This window comes from Bos indicus x Bos taurus, chromosome 18, assembly GCF_003369695.1.
Source record: "Bos indicus x Bos taurus breed Angus x Brahman F1 hybrid chromosome 18, Bos_hybrid_MaternalHap_v2.0, whole genome shotgun sequence".
Taxonomy (NCBI): Eukaryota; Metazoa; Chordata; class Mammalia; order Artiodactyla; family Bovidae; genus Bos; species Bos indicus x Bos taurus.
In genome coordinates this window covers 13,924,220-13,943,631 of record NC_040093.1, presented here as the reverse complement: position 1 = coordinate 13,943,631, position 19,412 = coordinate 13,924,220, and the positions used below count along the sequence as shown (strand labels likewise).

General features: G+C 48.0%; 1 protein-coding gene across 2 annotated transcripts in view; it reads left to right on the top strand.

Annotated features, from left to right (window-relative positions):
- Positions 1-19,412, top strand: part of LOC113876405 — a 27,335-nt gene extending 7,923 nt beyond the window's left edge. For both annotated transcript variants that reach the window (XM_027515586.1, XM_027515585.1), the window contains 9 exons: positions 4,502-4,633; positions 6,480-6,581; positions 6,888-7,034; positions 9,428-9,571; positions 12,209-12,349; positions 14,160-14,285; positions 14,932-15,096; positions 15,353-15,499; positions 18,466-19,412. In XM_027515586.1, coding sequence (XP_027371387.1) covers positions 4,579-4,633; positions 6,480-6,581; positions 6,888-7,034; positions 9,428-9,571; positions 12,209-12,349; positions 14,160-14,285; positions 14,932-15,096; positions 15,353-15,499; positions 18,466-18,683 — 1,245 coding nt within the window. In that variant the 5' untranslated portion in view covers positions 4,502-4,578 and the 3' untranslated portion in view covers positions 18,684-19,412. The remainder of the gene's footprint in view (positions 1-4,501; positions 4,634-6,479; positions 6,582-6,887; positions 7,035-9,427; positions 9,572-12,208; positions 12,350-14,159; positions 14,286-14,931; positions 15,097-15,352; positions 15,500-18,465) is intronic.

Genomic DNA, 19,412 nt, shown 5'->3' with positions numbered 1-19,412 from the left:
AGGCACCTGGTGGGCTACAGTCTGTGGGGTTGCAAAGAGTTGGGCACGACTTAGGGACTGGGTGCAGGTAAGAGGTTAAGTTCCCTGCCTGTGATGACTTGTAAGTACAGAGTCAGGATTTGGACCCAAGGCTCTACGGCTCATGCTCATAACTACCATACTGGGTTTGGGTAACTACCATGCTGTCCTGGGGGGACAAGAACCAGGGGCGGGGAGCCCCCAGCCTCTTCCCAGACCATCTTTCATCAGTCCTCTTTGCCACGCTTGCCCCTGGTTTCATGACATTGGGGCGGCCTGGAGAGAGGATGGGAGCCAGAGGAAAAACATTTGCTGAGTTTGTGCAACGAAAGGTTTTCCTACCTCAAGCTCTTAGCAGCTTACGTTTCCCCACTTAGGTACAGTAGCAGAAATAATCATTGTGATCTGAGAGTTAATATTGCTAATAGATTAAAAGTTCCAATCAGGGGTTGAAGGGTGTGCCTATTTAAAAAAAAGAAGAAGAAGCAAACAAAGAAAAAGATATGCTGAAGTTCTAACTCCCTGTACTCAGAATGTGACCTTATTTGGAAACAAGGATGTTGTTGCTGATGTAATGAGTTAAGATGAGGTCAGAGTGGAGAGTCAGGATTTGGACCCAAGCTCTACGGCTCACGCTCATAACTACCATACTGGGTTTGGGTAACTACCATGCTGTCCTGGGGGGACAAGAACCAGGGGTGGGGAGCCCTTAGCCTCTTTCCAGACCATCCTCCATCAGTCCTCTTTGCCACACTTCCCCCTGGTTTCATGACATTGGGGTGTGTCTCCGGCACTGTAGGCAGATTCTTTACTGTCTGAGCCACCAGAGAAGACCCGTAGTAGAGTAGGGTGGACCCCCTAATCCAATGTGATTGATGTCTTTATAAGAAGGTGGTCATGTGACAACAAAGACACAGGGAGAAGACCATGTGATGCTGAAAGCAGAGATTGGAGTTATAAACTGCCAGCCAAAGACTTCTAGTAAATCACTAGAAGCTGCCAGGAGGCAAGAAAGCATCCCCTGACTGGTTGCAGAGAGAGCACTGTCCTGTTAACACCTCAGTTTTGGACTTCCAGCCTCTAGATTGCAAGATAATACATTTCTGCTCTTTCAAGTCACACAGTTTGTGGTAGTCTGCTGTGGCAGCCACAGGACATGGATATAGCTCCTGTGAATTGACAAAAAGTTAGGAAAGGATGGAAGAAGACACACAATGGCGAAACTTCCCTGGTAATCCAGTGGTTAAGAATCTGCCTGCCAATGCAGGAGATGTGGGTTCAATCCCCGGGTAGGGAACATCCTCTGGAGGAGGAAATGGCAACCCACTCCAGTATTCTTGCCTGGAGAGTCCCATGGACAGAGGAGCCTGGCGAGCTGCACACAGTCCCTGGGGCTGCAAAAGAGTCTGATGCAACTGGGCACATACAGCATGGTGTCCTACCACACCCCTTTCTCCTACAGGTAGGCAAAAATAAAACACCTGGATGATGCACAAAGCTAGGGAGTCTATGGGAAACAGGCACTCCCCACACTACTGACGGGAGTGGAAACAGACGGTCGTTTTGCAATCGCTCTCAAATTTACAAATGTAGAAAACGTTCCTGATGTTGCAAAAACACTTCACCACTTCTGAAACGCAGAACTCTGTACCTACGTTTTTCACCGAAGCGGTTTGTAATTACTCAGTGAACTGTCCTAGAGGTTTGTACCAAACTGTACAAGAGGTATACTTATCCAACAGGAAAAAGAAAGAGGAAACTGTGTAATTCAGGTTACCTGATTGTCAGGTGGAAAAATCTAGGGGCAGAATTGTGTGTATCATATACTGTTGTTTGTCTATAAAAGGGGGGGGGTGGGTGCGTGCTCAGTTGTGTCCAATTCTTTATGACCTCCTGGACTATAGCCTGCCAGGCTTCTCTCTCTGTGGTGCTTTCCAGGCAAGAATACTGGAATGGGTTGCCATTTCCTCCTCCAGGGCATCTTCCCAACCCAGGGATTGAACCTGCATCTTCTGCATCTCCTGCTTTGGCAGGAGGATTCTTTATCACTCAGCTACCTGGGAATATTTGCTTGGACATGCATTAGAGAATTGCCCTGAGGTCCCCCACCTCCAGGTTTTAAATTAAGGGCAGGGAGGCATGGAAGGGACATTTCCTTGCCCTTCACAATCTTTACTCAGAAAACCTCGTGTTTGTGCAGTAGGTGGCCTGTTTACTCAGCCTCAGTTATCAGCTAACCTTTGAGGAGACAGGCTGCTACTCACAAAGCACCAGGAGCTGCTTCCTCCTCCAAGAACCCCAGGCTCCCTGGGGACTGTTCTCCCTTCTTCCCACTTCTCCTGAACTAAGAGGCTGGGGATCCACCTGGGAAGGAGGTGGCCTCCTCCCCAAACTCGTCTCTGCCACAGCATCCCATCCCATGGTGGGAAGAGACACCGCCCCACCCCAGCCTCCTGCCTTTCTCTTTAGGACTGGTTCCTTCCCAAGTGGCCTCCTTGACTCTATACCCTGATCGAGGGCCCCGCCCCGGAGTCTGGAAAGCCTGGCAAGGCCTGTGAAGTGACCTTGGAGTGGTCCTTTCTCTCTGCTGGGATCTCTCCTCTGAGCCGAGAGGACAGCCCAACCCCAGCCTTGCCAGGCCCACTGCCAGATGATGACGATTATAATGGGGAGATGATGATGAGACGATGATGAGATGATGATGCCATCGAGCATCTATTGTTCTCAGCGTTCTTCTCTGATGCATCAGCTCATTTTATCCTCATGGCAGCCGTATGACATAAGTCCTCCTACGTGCGCTCCTTGACAAATGAGAATACTGAGACTCAGGTGCGTGAAATGTCCAAGATCACCCAGCTTCAGGAGGCAGAACTGGAACTTGAATCCTGGCCTTCTGATTCCTCAGTGCTCACCCTCCTTGGCATGCGCGTGTGGTTTCCTTGAAGCTTGAGCATCACTAGTATACATCACCCACACAGGAATGTAGCCAATAGAGCCTTCCCTGAGGGCTCTGGGTTGATCCCAGTTTAGTGTCACCAGGGCAGTGATATATCTCTCTTCTTATCTGCTTAGGGACTGGTAGAGCCCTGAGGGTCTAACTTATTTCCTTCCTGGGAAGTGTCAGCCAAGCTGTGGTCTCCTAAGACCAGATATAGATCCTGGGGGTAGCGCAGGGGTCCATGACCGAGGCCCCTGAGCTCAGAGCTTGCAGGAGGATGGAACTGCCCATTGAAGATGATCAATTCTGATTTCAAATCATAAGGATTTCAGAGTTGAAAGAAATGGACCTCAGGGCTCAACACACTGGGGCCCCAAACGAGAGGGAAGGGGCAGTCCCAGAGTTACTTCTCAAAGGAGAGGCAGGTGGGACTCAAAGCTGGTGAAGAGACATTCCAAGCATTGGGACTATAAGGCCCTTTGTGGGTGGTTGAGATGGATCTTATTCCCATTGAGCAGATGTGCAAATCAAGCCTTTCTTCAGAGGTGAGGGCAAGAGAGCAATGTGGGCCTCGTCAGGAGGGGCGCGATGTCTTCCCTTTCCCTTCTTGGTGGAGCCAAGTCAGTGGGGCCTGGGTTCAAATCCTGGTTGTGCCAGAATCCTCACGTTGTGGCCTCAGACAAGGGCCTGGACTGTTCTGAGCTCTAGTTTCCTTCTCTGTAAAATGGGGAAACTCAGGGCTGATTGCAACCATACCAACTGTTAAAATATTGAGACTTTAACCAGATTTGGTTGATAGAAATCTGCTCTTCCAAGACCCTGGCTGCTCCCCAACTCGTGGCATGTCTGGGTCTTCCCAGACACCCCCAAGTTCTACTAACTAAAACGGAATCACCAGGTTGGTGAAGGGGACCAGAACAGCACTCTAGTAATGGGGCTGAACTGTTACTGCTGCAGAGCCTGCCCTGTACTGACTGACGGTCAAATATTTTAAAAAGATATTTATTTATTTTTTATTTGGCTGTGTCGGGTCTTAGCTGAGGCATGTGGGCTCAGTGGCTCCTCAGCATGTGGGATCTTAGTTCCCTGATCAGGGATTGAACCTGCGTCCCCTGAACTGCCAGGTAGATTCTTAACTGCTGGACCACCAAGGTAGTCCCTGGTCAAATATTTTGGAATATGCTTCCGAGGGTTAATGATAATGGCTTGTAGGATTATTAGAAGGATCCAGTGAGTTAATGTCTCCTATAAAATGACCAGCAAACCTATTAGTAATAATATTAATAACAGCAACATGCCCAAAAAACAAACAAAAAAAAAAAAGGGAGGAAAAAAAGGGCGAAAAAGGAAAGAAGAAAACAAAAACAACAAAAACAGGCCAATTGTCCTTCTTTGGCTTCACTGAATAGCCTCTGGCTTGTCCCCCAGGCCCCTCAGGACTCAGTTTCCCCACCTCCAAGCTCTCTAGGCCCCTGCCCTGCTCCCAGTGGCCAGCTTGGCAGGTGGGGCTCTATCCACCCCGCCTATTTGCTCTCCCTCTTCCAGGGCTGACACCCTAGACAAGGCCCTTGAATAAAAGGCCAGGGCACCTTGGTCCTTCTTCCTCCTCTCCAGCCTGGATCATGTTCTGGCTCCCCCCACTTCTAGTGCTCCTGGGAGCGCTGGCAGTCCCAGAAGGTAAGGTGCATTGTGTGTGGTTCCTCGGAGAGGGAGGGGGTGATGGGAGTCCGAGTGGCAGCTTCTTGTATCTTGGTTTTTTGTTCAGCAGAGGCAGCTGGATGGGGTGTTTGAGAGCATAGTGCTGAAGCCCGGCTGCCTGGGCTCAAATCCTGGCACTGCCACTTCTCAGCTGCGTGACCTTGAGCAAGCCACTTAACCTCTCTATGCCTTGGTTTCCCTATCTGTGAAATGAGGATGATAGAGCCCTCAGGGGGCTCTTGGGGGCAGGGCTCTCACTGAACTTATGTGTTAGAGGGGATAGAAAAGTGCAAAATTAAATAACTTGATACTTCTGGGTTTTCTTTAATTAACAGTAACCTTTTGGTGTTCAACTATTTGTTTTCTTGTTTTTGTTTTTGCAAAAACTCCTATACTGTACTATATTCCAGAAAACTCCTCCCTTACATTTTTGAAACAGTCCCTCAGAGCTATATAAGAGGCTGTATCTTGGGTTTAAGTCCTCAGGAATGCCCCAAATAAAACATAATTCTAAACTTACAAAAATTTTTGTTTAAAGATTTTAAGGACTTAGAACAATATCAGGCCATAAGTGGCCTTGCCTGAAGGTGAGTTATTAATAATAACTTATTATTCCTTTACCTCACCTGACTATCTTCCCTCTGGTTATGATTCTGCTACCTTTGGCTCAGGAGAGATCTTCCCTGGTGATTCAGAGGGTAAAGAATCTGCCTGCAATGTGGGAGACCAGGGTTTGATCCCTGGGTCGGGAAGATCCCCTGAAGAAGGAAATGACAACCCACTCCAGTATTCTTGCCTGGAGAATGGGGTCACAAAGAGTCAGACACAACTGAGCAACTAACACTTTCACTTTGGCTCAGGATAGGAACTAAACAGTCAAGACCCAGCCCAGGACCTCACAGTGTGATCTTGGGTAAAACTCAAACTCCATCTGGTTTCAGTTACCTCTTCTATAAGTAGACGGTGTGAGTCAAGGTCAGCCATACACCTTTTCAGGGTGTGTGTCTTAGAGCCCTGAGATTTCTTGGAAGAGCCTCAGAGACGTCTTGGGGGTTAAGACCTGCTGGACAGACAGGGTGGTCCTCAGCCGATGAAGGGAAATGACACTGTTTTTAAAAAAGAAAAATGATTTATTTATTTTTGGAGGGGCCTTTGGTTGCTGCAGGAGAGTAGAGGGGCTATACTGCGGTGTGCAGGCTTTTCATTGTGGTGGCTTCTCTTGGGTGGCACTAGCAGTGTTACCCCACAAGGTCTTGGCGGCACGGGCTCTGGGGTGTCAGGACTTCAGTAGTTTTGGCTCCCCGGCCCTAGAGCACAGGCTCAATAGTTGTGGCACACGGGCTTAGTTGCTCCACGGCATGTGGGATCTTCCCAGACCAGGGATAGAACCCATGTCCCCTGCATTGACAGGTGGATTCTTAACCACTGGACCTCAAGGGGGAAGTTCAGGAAATGACTCTCTTATCTGTTCAGTTCTGGACTTGGTGGGGGAAGGGGGAGATGTTTGGAGAAAGAGTTCCATGGTGAGAACTGGTAAGTTACATGCAGACGAGATGCTGATTTCAGCTCCCAACCTTTACCTGCAATGTTTCACCCACCTGGAATGCCATTTACCCACCACCAGGAAAATGTTCCTTGATCTTCTCCCAGCAGCCCTCCCACCACCGTTAGTTCTACTGAAAGCACAGAATCTTAGTCACTGGACTGCCAGGGAAGTCCCTCTTAGCTCTATTTTTGACTTGTGTGTCTGCGTATGAGTATATGTGTTTGTTCTCCTTCCCTCCTTCTCAAATCTCAGGGTATAATCACCCCTTTCTCCCCACAGGGACCACCAAGACGTGTCCAGTCTGCCCTTTGCTGGGGAACTGCATAGAGAAAACCTGTCCTCCGGCCCAGGACGCCTGCTTGCTTAGCCAGTTGCAGCTGGGTGGGGGATGGGCCGGCCGGGGTCGGGGGGTGGGTAGGGAAGATGGACAAAGTGGGTGGGCAGGGGTTGGAGGAGAGTGGCCTGCACCAGCCCCCCCGGGACTGAAGGTTTCGAACTTCACCTCGTAGCTCAGCTAGCTCAGGGCTGCTGGGATGGCAGTGGGGAGGTGGGGGTGGCGGGGGGTGGTCTCAACACCATCTGAAGCCCCAGACTGATCTGTGGGGATTGCTGCAGAGGGGGCAGAGGTCCCGGAGGGCTTTGGGGCAGGGAGGTCTCTAACTTCCCATCCTCAATTTCTGTCACCAGCAAATGGGACTGTCATCAAGAATGGGTCCTGCGTGGCCCCTGGGGATTGTCGAAAAGATGTCTACTCCTTGACCTACGGTCCTGGCTTGAGTCTCTGGATCCGCACAGCCTGTTGTGAAGACAACTGTAGCAGTGTTACCCCACAAGGTCTGTTGGCCAGGCCCGAGGGATCACACACCCTGGTGGGGTGTCATGGGAACTTGGCCTTAGTCTCTGGCTCTGCTTGGCTGATGGGGACAAGAAGAACCTCAGTTTTCTCATCTGGAAAATGGGTGTGCAATAATTTGTGCAAGAGTTGCAGAGAGTGCAAAGCTGACACAGAGTAGGCACTCTATAAATTGTAGCTGTACTTATGGAGTTATTGTGGTGGGGGGCGGCACTTAACAGAAGCTCCAGACTCTTCTTTCTCCTTAGGAGAGGGGTTGCCTGAAGTCTAGTCAAACAGAACAAGATATGTCATGATTGGTGATGAGCTTCGGTCTAGGCTAAGGGGAAATGCTCGTTTTCTGGTGCTGACTCTGCACTTGCTCAACCTTGACGGTGAGCATCTCCTCGCTGGCTCCTTCCAAACTTGGCCCTGAACGGTGATAAAGATCACTTTTTGTTGCTTGGCTGTTTTTCCCAGAGAAGGAGTTTTGAATTTGGCAGGTGTATCAGTGGGGAGACTCTATAGACAGCTCCACACTTGGGGCCACTAGCCATCCGTCCAGACCCCTGGGACTTCCCTCCTCCTAAACTGTGCACATCAACCAAATACAACATCCAGGTCTGAGCCGAGAGCGGGGTATGCTAGTCAGCATATAGATTGTCAGTTAGGAGTATAACTGCATCAAACAAAGCTCCTATGTGTAAAGAAAAGTTGCAGAGACTACTTTAGACTACTTGGAGCAATTGTCTCATTTTTTTCATTCTTTTAAATTTCAAAATAAGCATATACACATATCCATTCTTTTTCAGATTCTTCTACTGATCATTTTTATCTTATTTTTTTGTTCCTTTAAAATTTTTAAATTTTATGTTGGATTTACAACATTGTGTTAATCTCAAATGAATAGCAAAGTGATTCAGTCATACAAACACATATATCTGTTCTTTTTCAGATTCTTCTACTGGTAATCTTAATTTAATTTTTATCTTTTGGCCACACTACATGGCATGTGGAATCTTAATTCCCTGACCAGGGATCGAACCCACGCCCTCTGCATTGGTAGCATGGAGTCTTAACCACTGGACCACCAGAGAAGTCCATATTTTTACTTTATTGCTCTTTAAGATTTTTAAATATTTTTATATTTCATTTTATATTGCAGTATAGTTAATTTACAATGTTGTGTTAGTTTCAGGGGTACTGGAGTAATTGTCTCTTGGTAGGGCTTCCCTGGTGGTTCAGGTGGTAAAGAATTCACCTGCAATTCGGGAGATCTGGGTTTGATCCCTGGGTTGGGAAGACCCCCTGGAGGAGGACATGGCTACCCACTCCAGTATTCTTGCCTGGGGAATCCCCATGGACAGAGACGCCTGGCGGGCTACAGTCCATGGGGTCTCAAAGGGCCAGATACGACTGGCCTTTGAAGTGACTTAGCATACACACGTGCAAGATGCCCATAGCTGTCTGTAGAAATAAACTGTGAGCTACACAGAGAATGAAAGCTTTTCTAGTAGCCACATTCAAAAGTAGGAAGAAGCGGGTGAAATTAATTTTAAGAATAGATCTTCAGGTACCATATCCAAGCTATTATTTCAACATGGTGATAATCAATATATAATTATTAATGAGATATTTTTACTTTCTTTTCCCAAATGAAACCTCTGAAAACACACCGTCTAGGGTGTGTTTTATACTCAGAGCACATCCCAAAGGGAACCACCCACAGTTTAAGTATTTAATAACCACGTGTAGAGAGAAGCCATCTATTAATCAGCACAGTTCTCTACTTTTCTGTATCTGCCAATGTTTCAGTATAAACCCATGTTAAAACAATCTGTGGCTGTTTTGACTAAGGAAAAAAAATATGCTTAAATAGCTTCCTCTTCAATGTTCCAGATCTCTAAGAAAGCTCTGAACACTAATCAGATGGTGGAGAACCTGGAATTAACCAGATGGTGGTGAACTACCCTTTTGTAAAACCCCACAATATTTAAGATCTAAAATAACAGCATCGCCTTTTCATCACATTTGGAATTTGGGGTGTTAGAGGGAGGGCTTTTGTCCGTGTGGCCAATGTCTTGAAAACAGGGCCTGGCACAGGGTAGGTGCTCAAGAAATGTTTGTGGAATGAATGAAAGAACCCTTGGACTTCAGCATGAAGGTTTGCTTAGGACAAACGGACAGCATGGGGCCAACTCCACCTTTGATTCTGTTCACTGCTCCTTGGAATCAGTCTTCAAGGACCAGAAGGAGGTGTCTCAGACCAGATTGGTCTCACTTTGGAGGAAGATTGTGGTGGGTGGAAGCAGCAAGAACAGAGGGTGGGAAAAGGGGGATGAAAGGGGGGTCTCCCTCAGCCCCATCTCACTCTCATTACAACCACTCCCACCAGAAGCAAGACCCAGAGCCCAGCCCAACGGGCTGCAGTGCCATTACGGTCCCAGGAATAAGTTGGCTCAGTGTGACTCCCTGTCGGTCATGAACTGCACTGGAAACCAGACTGTGTGTTTCACCCTCAGTGGGACATGGCATGGAGGTAAGGGTTCCCTTCAGGAGGTCAGTTGCATGGCCGGCCTCCACGCTGTCTGCACAAATCAGTGTTGACGTTCATTTGCATGTGTGTTCCGGTTATTTATTGCTACTTAAATGTCTCTTACCTGTAGTGCCTTAAAAAACAATCATTTTATTAACTCTTATGGTTTCTGTAGGTTGGGAATTCAGGAAAAGCTCATCTGGAAAGTTCTGTTCTCTCACATAGATACACTTAGAGGGCTGCTGGAGCTGACACCGAGGGGCAACTAGGGGCTTAATGAGCATTTCGTACACGTAGAATCTGGGCTTTTCCATGTGTTCTCTCCACATTGGTTACATTGGCTTTCCTTACAGCATGGCTGCCTTGGGGCTTTTTATACAGTGGCTAGAGCTCCAATACATTGATTAATGCAGCAAACAAGGCAGCAGTTGGGGCTAGTTGGCCACCTCTCTCTCCATGTAATCTCAAAGCTTCTCTGTGTGGTTTCTCTTCATTGGGCTTCCTCACATCAAGGCTGCCACCATCTTTGCATGGCAGTTGAAGAGTTCAGGAGCAAGTAGTCCAGCAAACAGGGTGGCAGCTGCATGGTCTCTTATGACCTAGCCTTGGAATTCACAGCCTGTCATGTCGTCTATGTTTTATTGATCGAAATAATCACAAAAGTCCATCTGGTTTCATTGGAGAGGAGGTATCGACCCTCACCGATTGGTCTTAAAGAATGTGCACATGTAGTTTTATTTTATTTTTCACATTAAAAAAAATAAGTTTATTATTATTAAGCCTTAGATATGCGTGCTCAGTCGCTTTAGTTGTGTTTGACTCTTTGCGACCCTATGGACTGTGTAGCCCGCCAGGCTCCTCTGTCCATGGGCTTCTCCAAGCAAGAATACTGGAGTGGGTTGCCATTTCCTACCCCAGGGAAGATTTTTTTTTTAAATGTGGACCATTTTTTAAAAAGTCTTTATTGAATTTGTTACAATATTTCTTCTGTTTTATGTGTTGGTCTTTTGGCAATGAGGCATGTGGAATCTTAGCTCCTCCATCGGAGATTTAAATGGCATCCTCTGCGTTGAAAGGTGGAGTCTTAACCACCAGACCGCCAGGGAAATCCCTGCAGGTGTATTTTTAAATCATCACGTGTTTGCAAATGGATGGAGCAGAGGCTTTTTGAACAAAAGGCTTGGAACACAACCACACTGATCAGAGACTAGATTACCTGTGAAGAGTCAAGGAGAGAAGTGGTCTGGGCTTCTGCTCCTAGCAGTCTGGTGGACTAGATCCTCTGCAGGGTCTTTCTGTTACAAACAGTGGCATGCTCGGAGGGTGGGCGTGAGAGGAACAAGAATGGTAGGAGTGGTCTGCTCCGGTGGAGAGAGGTATTTATCACTACCACTGTTTAGAAATGCTGGTATATGATGATAATAAAAAGCAGACCGACTTTCAGTTGGTTTTATTGTTTTTAACTGCTCTGCAGGCAATACACTCTAATCTTTTAGCCTGCTTCCAGGATGGATTGCTCCCACCCCCCATCCCCCTTGGTTCCACTGTTTACAGATGAACTAGATGCTGTACAAAAGTTTCCCCATGATTTTGGGAGCTTGAGGGAGATTTCCAAGGGTCCCCAAAGAAAACTAAAGTGTGAGCAGAAATCAGAAGATCAGTGAGTAAACATGTAACGCACAGTGGCCCTGAGAGCAAATACTTATAACAGCCTGCTTTAAGGGACTTCCTCGGTGGTCTTATGTCTAAGACCTCACCTTCCAGTGCAGGAGGTGTGGGTTCGATCCCTGGTCAGGGAACTAAGATCCCACATGCTTCTCAGTGTGGGCAAAAACAAAAAAAAAAAAAGCCTGCTTTAAGTGACTAGATCTTGGGTCCACAGCATGGTTGGAGAATTGACTCTTTAACCCCTATGTAAGTCAGGGATCTTGGAAGGAAACTGAAATGATCCCAGGTTGGTAGAACCCCTGGCTCTCAGTAGTTTGTTGTTCAGTTGCTAAGTCCTGTCTGACTGTGTGTGACCCCATGGACTGCAGCACACCAGGCTTCCCTGTCCTTCACTCTTTCCCAGAGTTTGCTCAAACTCATGACCATTGAGTTGATGATGCCATCCAACCATCTCATCCTGTCTTCCTCTTCTCCTCCTGCCCTCAATCTTTCCTAGCATCAGGGTCTTTTCCAGTGAGTCAGCTGATCTGACTTATCTGACAAAGCATAGGCCAGTTGATCTCAGTATAAGCAAAGGCAAATGCTCTCCAGGGAAAAGCCTCCAGGACTCCCACGGATGACATCAACCCCATGTGAGCTCCCAATCCAGAGCCCATGAAACGCACAAGGAAACAAGCCAACATGAGTGAGAGCAGTGGCAACAAACGACGGATGTGGGCCCACAAGGAACTCAGCTATTATAGTTAGCAGCCACAGAACATAGCGTAGTTATATGTGACATATATGAATACAGTTAGAACCCTTCAAATGAGTGGGCAACAAGAGGTTGTAAGAAATGACCAGATAGATTTGATAATGAATCATACAGAACAATCAAGAGAGCTGGAAACTTTCACACAGAGAAAGACAGACATCAAGTTGGGAAGGCTCAAGCTCTGAGTCTCCCCCGCCAACTTTATCTTGTTTCTACAGGGACCCCCCAAACCCTGAAAGGCTGTGCTACACCAGAGATCTGCCACCTGCAAGCGAACACCACGCTGGGCCCGGAAGGGTCTGGATTTCGTCTCATCACCAAGCCCGAATGCAGCCATGTGACTCCTACCACCCAGCCAGGTGCTTTGAACCCAGACTTCCTGAGACTCTACCCTCTTTGCCCTCTCTGGGTCCCTAATGCCCTTTCTGATCTTATGTGTTCCCAAGTATCCCCTCTCCCTACCATCAAGCTCTCAGAGAATGCAATTACTCATATGTGCGAAGGCGCGTGCTCACACACACCACCACACAGATGCACACAGATGCACTCACACCACCCGACACCTGGATGCAGAAAATCCCATTGGTCCACATCCACAGACCATCTGCATTTACATCCCAGCACCCAAAACACGCCTGCAGAGGAGCACTACGTCAAAACGAGAACATCCTGTTGTGTAAAGGAGATTCGAGATCTAAACTCGGTTTAGAAGAAATCTGATGGTCTTTACATTTTCTTCACTTCCTGGCTTGTGAAAGAAGACGCATTTGACAACAGCCTTCTTTTGGCTTACCAAAGAACACTGACAATAGTTTTTGTCTTCCAGAAAAGAGAGATGTTAATTTAGATAGTATTTACCACGTTAACAGTTGTGTGTGTTTTTTTTTTTTTGTAAAATATCTATTTAATTTATTGGGCTGTGCCAGGTCTTAGTTGCAGCATGTAGGGTTAGTTCCCTGACCAGGGATGAAATCCCAGGCCCCTCGGATTGGGAGAGTGGAATCTAAGCCATTGGATCAGCAGCAAAGTCCCAGCAACAGGTTTTTAAGTGACAACGGAGCAGAATTATAGACATTTCAGAGGAGCAAAGGTAATTTTCAAACCTGGATTCAGTGTCCTGGGGGCATAGAAAATACTCTTGTTAGAACCTGCACAGCAAAGACAGTCCTGTGATAAAGAAGATATGTTTGCTGAACTTGCAGGCAAAGCAGGAACATTCTCACCTTTACTATCTCAGATTACCAGCTGTTAGGCAGTTTACTTTTCAAAACTAATTAGAGGATTAAATGAATGATGACGATGAAGAAAAAAGTGGTAGACTTGAGAGCTAAAATTTACAACGTGGAAAGAGAAAAAGGGCAAACTAGGATTACTGACAACTGGGAGATGGGACATGGAATTTTTGTGGGTACAGTCCTTGTGGATATATGACACATCTGTGCAGGGACACACACACGGATGTTTGTTGGTTGTCAGATCCAAGCACATGGACTGGGAAAGAGAAAGGTACAAACACACACATATTAATACACACAAGTACAAAATATACACACACACTGAAACACTTAGCTAACATACACATCTGTGCACCAACATGTATATCCAAGCACCCTAAACCTTGCTGGAAACACAGACTCCCTAGAGCAGCCTCCTACACAGACACATGGGCTTCCCAGGTGGCTCAGTGTAAAGAATCTGCCTAACAATGCAGGAGACGCGGGTCCAATTCCTCGGTGGGGAAGACCCCCTGGAGAAGGAAATGGCAACCCACTCCTGTATTCTTGACTGGGCAATCCCATGGACAGAGGAGCCTGGCGGGCTACAGTCCATAGGATCGCAAAATGTCAGGCACAACTTAGAGACTAAACGACCACAGCAACATAGACACCCACACACAGAGGAGCTCACGAAAGCAGACACACAAACATTCCTACCCTTCTTCAGACAATTCCAGAACACACAGAGTGCAGCACATGCATGTATAGCCGCATGACCACGTGTGCACAGAGAAACAGGCCTGGATGCTCATACACACAAACTGCCTCATCACAGAAGTGCATCCACACAGCACCGTCACACGCATATAGCTATGTGCCCAGAAACTGACACACACACGCGTGCACGCACACACACGTATCCTCCAGCCAGCTCATCTTCCTCTCTCCCCAGGTCCCTACACGGCCCACAGCAAGGCTAAGGTCACCACGTGCTTCACCTGCTCAGACCTCCACCATTGCAACCCTCTCCCCTGCACTGAAGATAGGAACCACTGCCTTCAGACAGTGGGCATCACAGGTGAGCGCCCCTGGGACAGGATGGGCGAGGACGGGCAGAAAGGGGACAGAAGACATCCAAGACCTCTCCTTGCCCTCCTGTGTCTGCTGCTTCAACTCTAGCCATGGTAACCCTTTCCTGGCTATGAAGGACAGAGGTTGGTTGCAACAGAGGATGGGAGTTTAAAACGTGATGCTGCAAGTGTCATAGGAATTCCTGAATGGCAAAGCAGCTAAAAATATAGAAGCTTCACCAGACACAAGAAGATAAATACTGTATAATTCCATTTACTTGAGGTATCTAGAGTGGTCAAAATCAGGGAAAAAGAAAGCAGAATCGTGATAGATTCAATTCTGCAAAATGAAAAAATCTAGAGATGTATTATTACCCGACAATGTAATATAGTGAACACTATTGAACTGCACGCTTAAAACTGGCCGAGAAGGTAAACTTTGTATTATGTATATATATACTTTTTACCACAATGATAAAAAAAACAGACTTCATGACTTAACAATGATTTGGGGAATTCCCTGGCGGTCCAGTGATCTGGACTCAGCACTTCCACAGCAGAGGGTGCTGGTAAACATGTGGGTTCAGTCCCTAGTGGGGAAATGAAGATGGCTCGTATTTGCTTCTCATGAACCCACCCTCCATATCCTTCCAGTCCTAGGCGCAACTAACTCTGTCGCTTGGAGAAATGGTTCCTGTGTGGCCTCCAAGGATTGCACACCTGCAAACTCCATCTCTGCCTTGACCTACAGCATTGGTTTCGGCTTCTGGGTCAACACCACCTGTTGCCAAGGCAACTGCCAAGAGCCCGGTCCTCTTGGTGAGCTGCCACCAGAGAGTGGTCAGATGGGAGGCCAAGGAGGTGGTGGGGTGACTTTGGAGGAGAGTTTGTCCTGGATTGAGGAGGGTAGGCACTCAATCCTCATTACCAGTCAGGTTGCCCTAAGCTACCTTGACTGCAGCTCCCTGGGAAATCCCATTAAGGTCATCCCCCTGTAGTAGAGCCTATGAGCACATGAAGGACCCTGGAAGGTCCTGAGAGTCCTCCCGGCTGACCATCACTCTCCCCTCTACAGCCGCCCTGCCAGCCTCAAGCACCCTGAGTAAGTTCGTGTGTCCTACATGTCCTGGGGGCCACTCGGGGCCCTGCAGCCCCTCCTTCTACATGCAGTGTCCCAGCAGGGAGACCGAGTGTATCCACGTAAATCTGGTGTCCGAAGTAGGTAAGATGTGTGTGTGTGTGTGTGTGTGTGTGTGTGCGCATGCACGTGTGCATGAGTGCGTCTGAACACACTGGTTTGGATACAGGCATGCCTGGGTTTGGGGGGCCCAGTTCCATCACTGACCCTGTGAGGCCCAAGCACCTTCATCTCCTTTAGCCTCATTTTTCTCTTCTGATAAGTGGGGATGCTAGAAGCATACCTGCTGGGAGCCAGCACAGGACCCCGGTACATACCTCACAGGGTTTGATGAGGATGAGATGAGTTCATGAGAAAGGTGATGGAGTAGAGGGCAGAAAGCAGGACTCTGGGGCCAGGCTGCTTGGGTTCAAATCCTAGCCCTTATGAGCTGGGTGACTCTGGGTAGGGGACTTTCTTTGTCTGTGCCTCAATTTCCCCATCTGAGAAAGAGGATAATCAAAGTCTCTTATCTGTTATGAATATTAAATAAGATAATCCATGAAGCTTCTAGATGTGTGCTGTCCAAAAGAAATACAATGTCCACATATGCAAATTAAAATTTTTTACTAGCCTTTTGCAAAAGGTAAAAGGTGAAATTCACTGAATAATATATTTTCCTCTGGCTTCTTTTTTTAACTTTAAATTGATTTATTTTTTAATTGAAGGGTAATTGCTTTACAGAATTGTGTTGGTTTCCACCAAATGAATAATATATTTTTAACCCAACTTATCCAACAGTTATCACTTCAACATGCAAATGACATAAGAAATGATAAATGAGAAATCTTACATTCATTTTTTTCCTACTAAGTCTTTGAAATCTCACATGGGTTTTACACTCATAGCCCATCCCAGTTCAAACCAACCACATGGCAGGGGCTCAAGAGCCACATACAGCTAGCGGCTACTGTACTGAAGAGCATAATTCTAGAACATAGTAAGGGCTATGTATGGCATGTCAGCAAATCTAAGGTGATGGGAAGACAGGAAGACAGCTGTCTTCCAAAGTATTCAAAAATATATGTATGTACTCAGAGGTAAAGAATCTGCCTGCCAAGACAGGAGACTCAGGTTCCATCCCTGGGTTGGGAAGATTCCCTGGAGATGGAAATGGCAACCCACTCCAGTGTTCTTTCCTGGGAAATCCTATGGACAGAGGAGCCTGGTGGGCTACAGTCCATGGGGTTGCAAAGAGTACAACACAACTGAGTGACTAAATGGTGTGTGTGTGTGTGTGTGTGTGTCTGTTGGGGAATAGGGATTTGCATCTTGGAATTGATGACATTCAGTGTTAGTGGTTCGGAGAAGGCAATGGCAACCCACTCCAGTACTCTTGCCTGGAAAATCACATGGGCAGAGGAGCCTGATGAGCTGCAGTCCATGGGGTCACTAAGAGTCGGACACGACTGAGCGACCTCCCTTTCACTTTTCACTTTCATGCATTGGAGAAGGAAATGGCAACCCATTCCAGTGTTCTTGCCTGGAGGATCCCAGGGACGGGGGAGCCTGGTGGGCTGCCGTCTATGGGGTCGCACAGAGTCAGATACGACTGAAGCGACTTAGCAGTGGCAGCTGCAGCAGTGTTAGTGGTTATCATTGTTAAATGTGAATAAGGCTCAGGTGGACAGAACAGCTCTTTAATCGATCACTGTCCAGGGAAGAGATGAACTGGGGAAGTTAGTTTTTTGTGCACAATGGGGTAAGTGTGTGGGTGTTTCTGGAGAAGGGGTGATATGTCAGTGAGCAGGAAGCCTGGGTGTGTTTGTGTGGTTTGTTCTCTGGTCTCTTGGGCTTCATATGGACTGGGATTGAGGTGTGTGTGTGTGTGTACATGTGTGGATGGGTGTGCATGACGGTGGGTGTGGGACCATGACTCACAAACTTGGCTCTTTGAGAAAGTGTACTCCAGTTCAGGGCAAGATGACATAAACTCAGACTGTGCTGTGAGGCTTACATTTCTTCTTAACTTTTGTATTATGGAGAAATTCCAAGGCAAATATAAGAGTAAACGGTTTAATAAGCCCTGTGGACCTTTCACCCAACTGTGATCATTACCTACTCATGTCCGATCCTGCTTCATCTCTATCCAGGCCCCATGTTATTTTGAATACATGCAGATATCCTACTACTCAACCATCAGCATTTCCACATATGGCTAAAAGATAAGGACCTAAAAATAACACCAACAGTTGTAGTTAAGTATTTTCCTGCTGGTGTGTACCTGCTGCTCAGTCAAGTCCAACTCTGTGCAACCCTATGGACCACAGTCCTCCAGGCTCCTCCGTCCATGGGATCGTCCAGGCCAGAATACTGGAGTGGGTCGCCATTTCCTCCTCCAGGGGATCCTCCCGACCCAGGGATCAAACCCTCATCTCTTGCCTCTACAGGTGCCTTGACAGGTGGTTTCTTTACCACTAGCGCTACCTGGGAAGCCAGACTATTTCACTTTCAAATTTCTCACAAGTCCTTAATAAACTGGTTACTCTGGCATATTTACATTTTTATATAAATACGTCACATCCTGTCATACTAATCATATAGGGCTGTGAGGAGCTTAGGAAATAATTGGGAAACTGGTTGGAGGGATGTGTGAAGCCGAGTGGCCTCCAGGTGTCATAATTTTTATTAATATTGAATACAAGTGAAAGAACACCTGTAACACATGAGTAACACACAAAGATTAAGGAAAGGAACGGTGGTGACCAGTTCCAGATCAAGGCTCAGAACACTGCCGGTAAGTTTTCCTGGAGGGCACAGATGGGCTTGAGGGCCGGCCATTCCCTCCGAGGTTGGCGCGCTCTGTGCTCCCCTTTCCACGTGACAGAGCCTTTTAGGAAGGCAACCGCGCGAGGCTGGAGGGAGTTTCCGGGCAGTCTGTTGCATTGGAGGAACTCCGGGAGTCTGGAGACAGCGACGCGGCGCTGATACCAGTGGCGAAGTGCGTGCGCCAGGCGCGCGCCCTCGCGGGGCGCAGCCTCACGTCCCCGTCCCCACCCTCGTCTCCGCAGGCGGCCGGAACCTGAGCGTGCGCGGCTGCGGCACCCGCGACCTGTGCCAGGAAGAGGGTTTCCCGGTGCTCCCGGGCCACCGGCTGGCCGGCCGGCCCGTCTGCAACGCCAGGCAACGCGCCATCCTGGACCCCAAGTGCCACTCGGGCGCAGCGCTTGGCCTCCGCCTCGCCCTGCCGGTGCTGACCGTCGCGCTGGGCACCGCGACCCTCTCCTGAGCCACCCCACCTGCACCCCCGACCCCCTCCTCTAAGCCTCCCTGCTTGTTCCGCCAGATGGTGCCCCTCTACTAGGGCATTTCTAGGGGTTTGGAAGCTTCCGATGAGAAAGTAAAAAAAGCAGGGGTGCGCCTCCTCCCTCAGACTAAGAGATTCCCCAGTGCTAGTCCTCTTTCTTCACCACAGAGGCTGTGCTTCTTCCCTCGGACTAGGGCTTTTTCAAGTCTGGTCCTCTTTCCTCACCAAAGGCCTCAAAGGCTATGCCTCCTTCCTTAGACTAGGCTGTTTTTCCTCCTCAGATGAGAGATGCTTCCATGGTTACACATTCTTCTTCCTATTGGGGGGGCCAAAGACTGAATAACATCCTTCCTCAAAACTAGGAGGTTCCCAATACCTGGCTACTCCCTCAAGACTGTATCTCTTCTCAATAAAATTAGAGAACAGCGCCTCCTTCTCTTTCCCTCTTCAGGGTCTAGCAAAGTCCTAGCAGCCAACCTGGGGCTTGAGGACAAAATACATCCCCTCCTCAGGCTTTCAGAGCAGCGCATTCCACCCCCACCATGGGCCGTCTTCAGTCCCGGCACAGTCTCTCAGCTGTGCTGTTGTTCAGTTGCTAAGTCGTGTCCAATTCTTTGCAACTCCATGGACTTCAGCATGCCAGGCTCCCCTGTCCTCCACCATCTCCTAGAGTTTGCTCAAATCCCTTCCAATAAACATTCAGAGTGGATT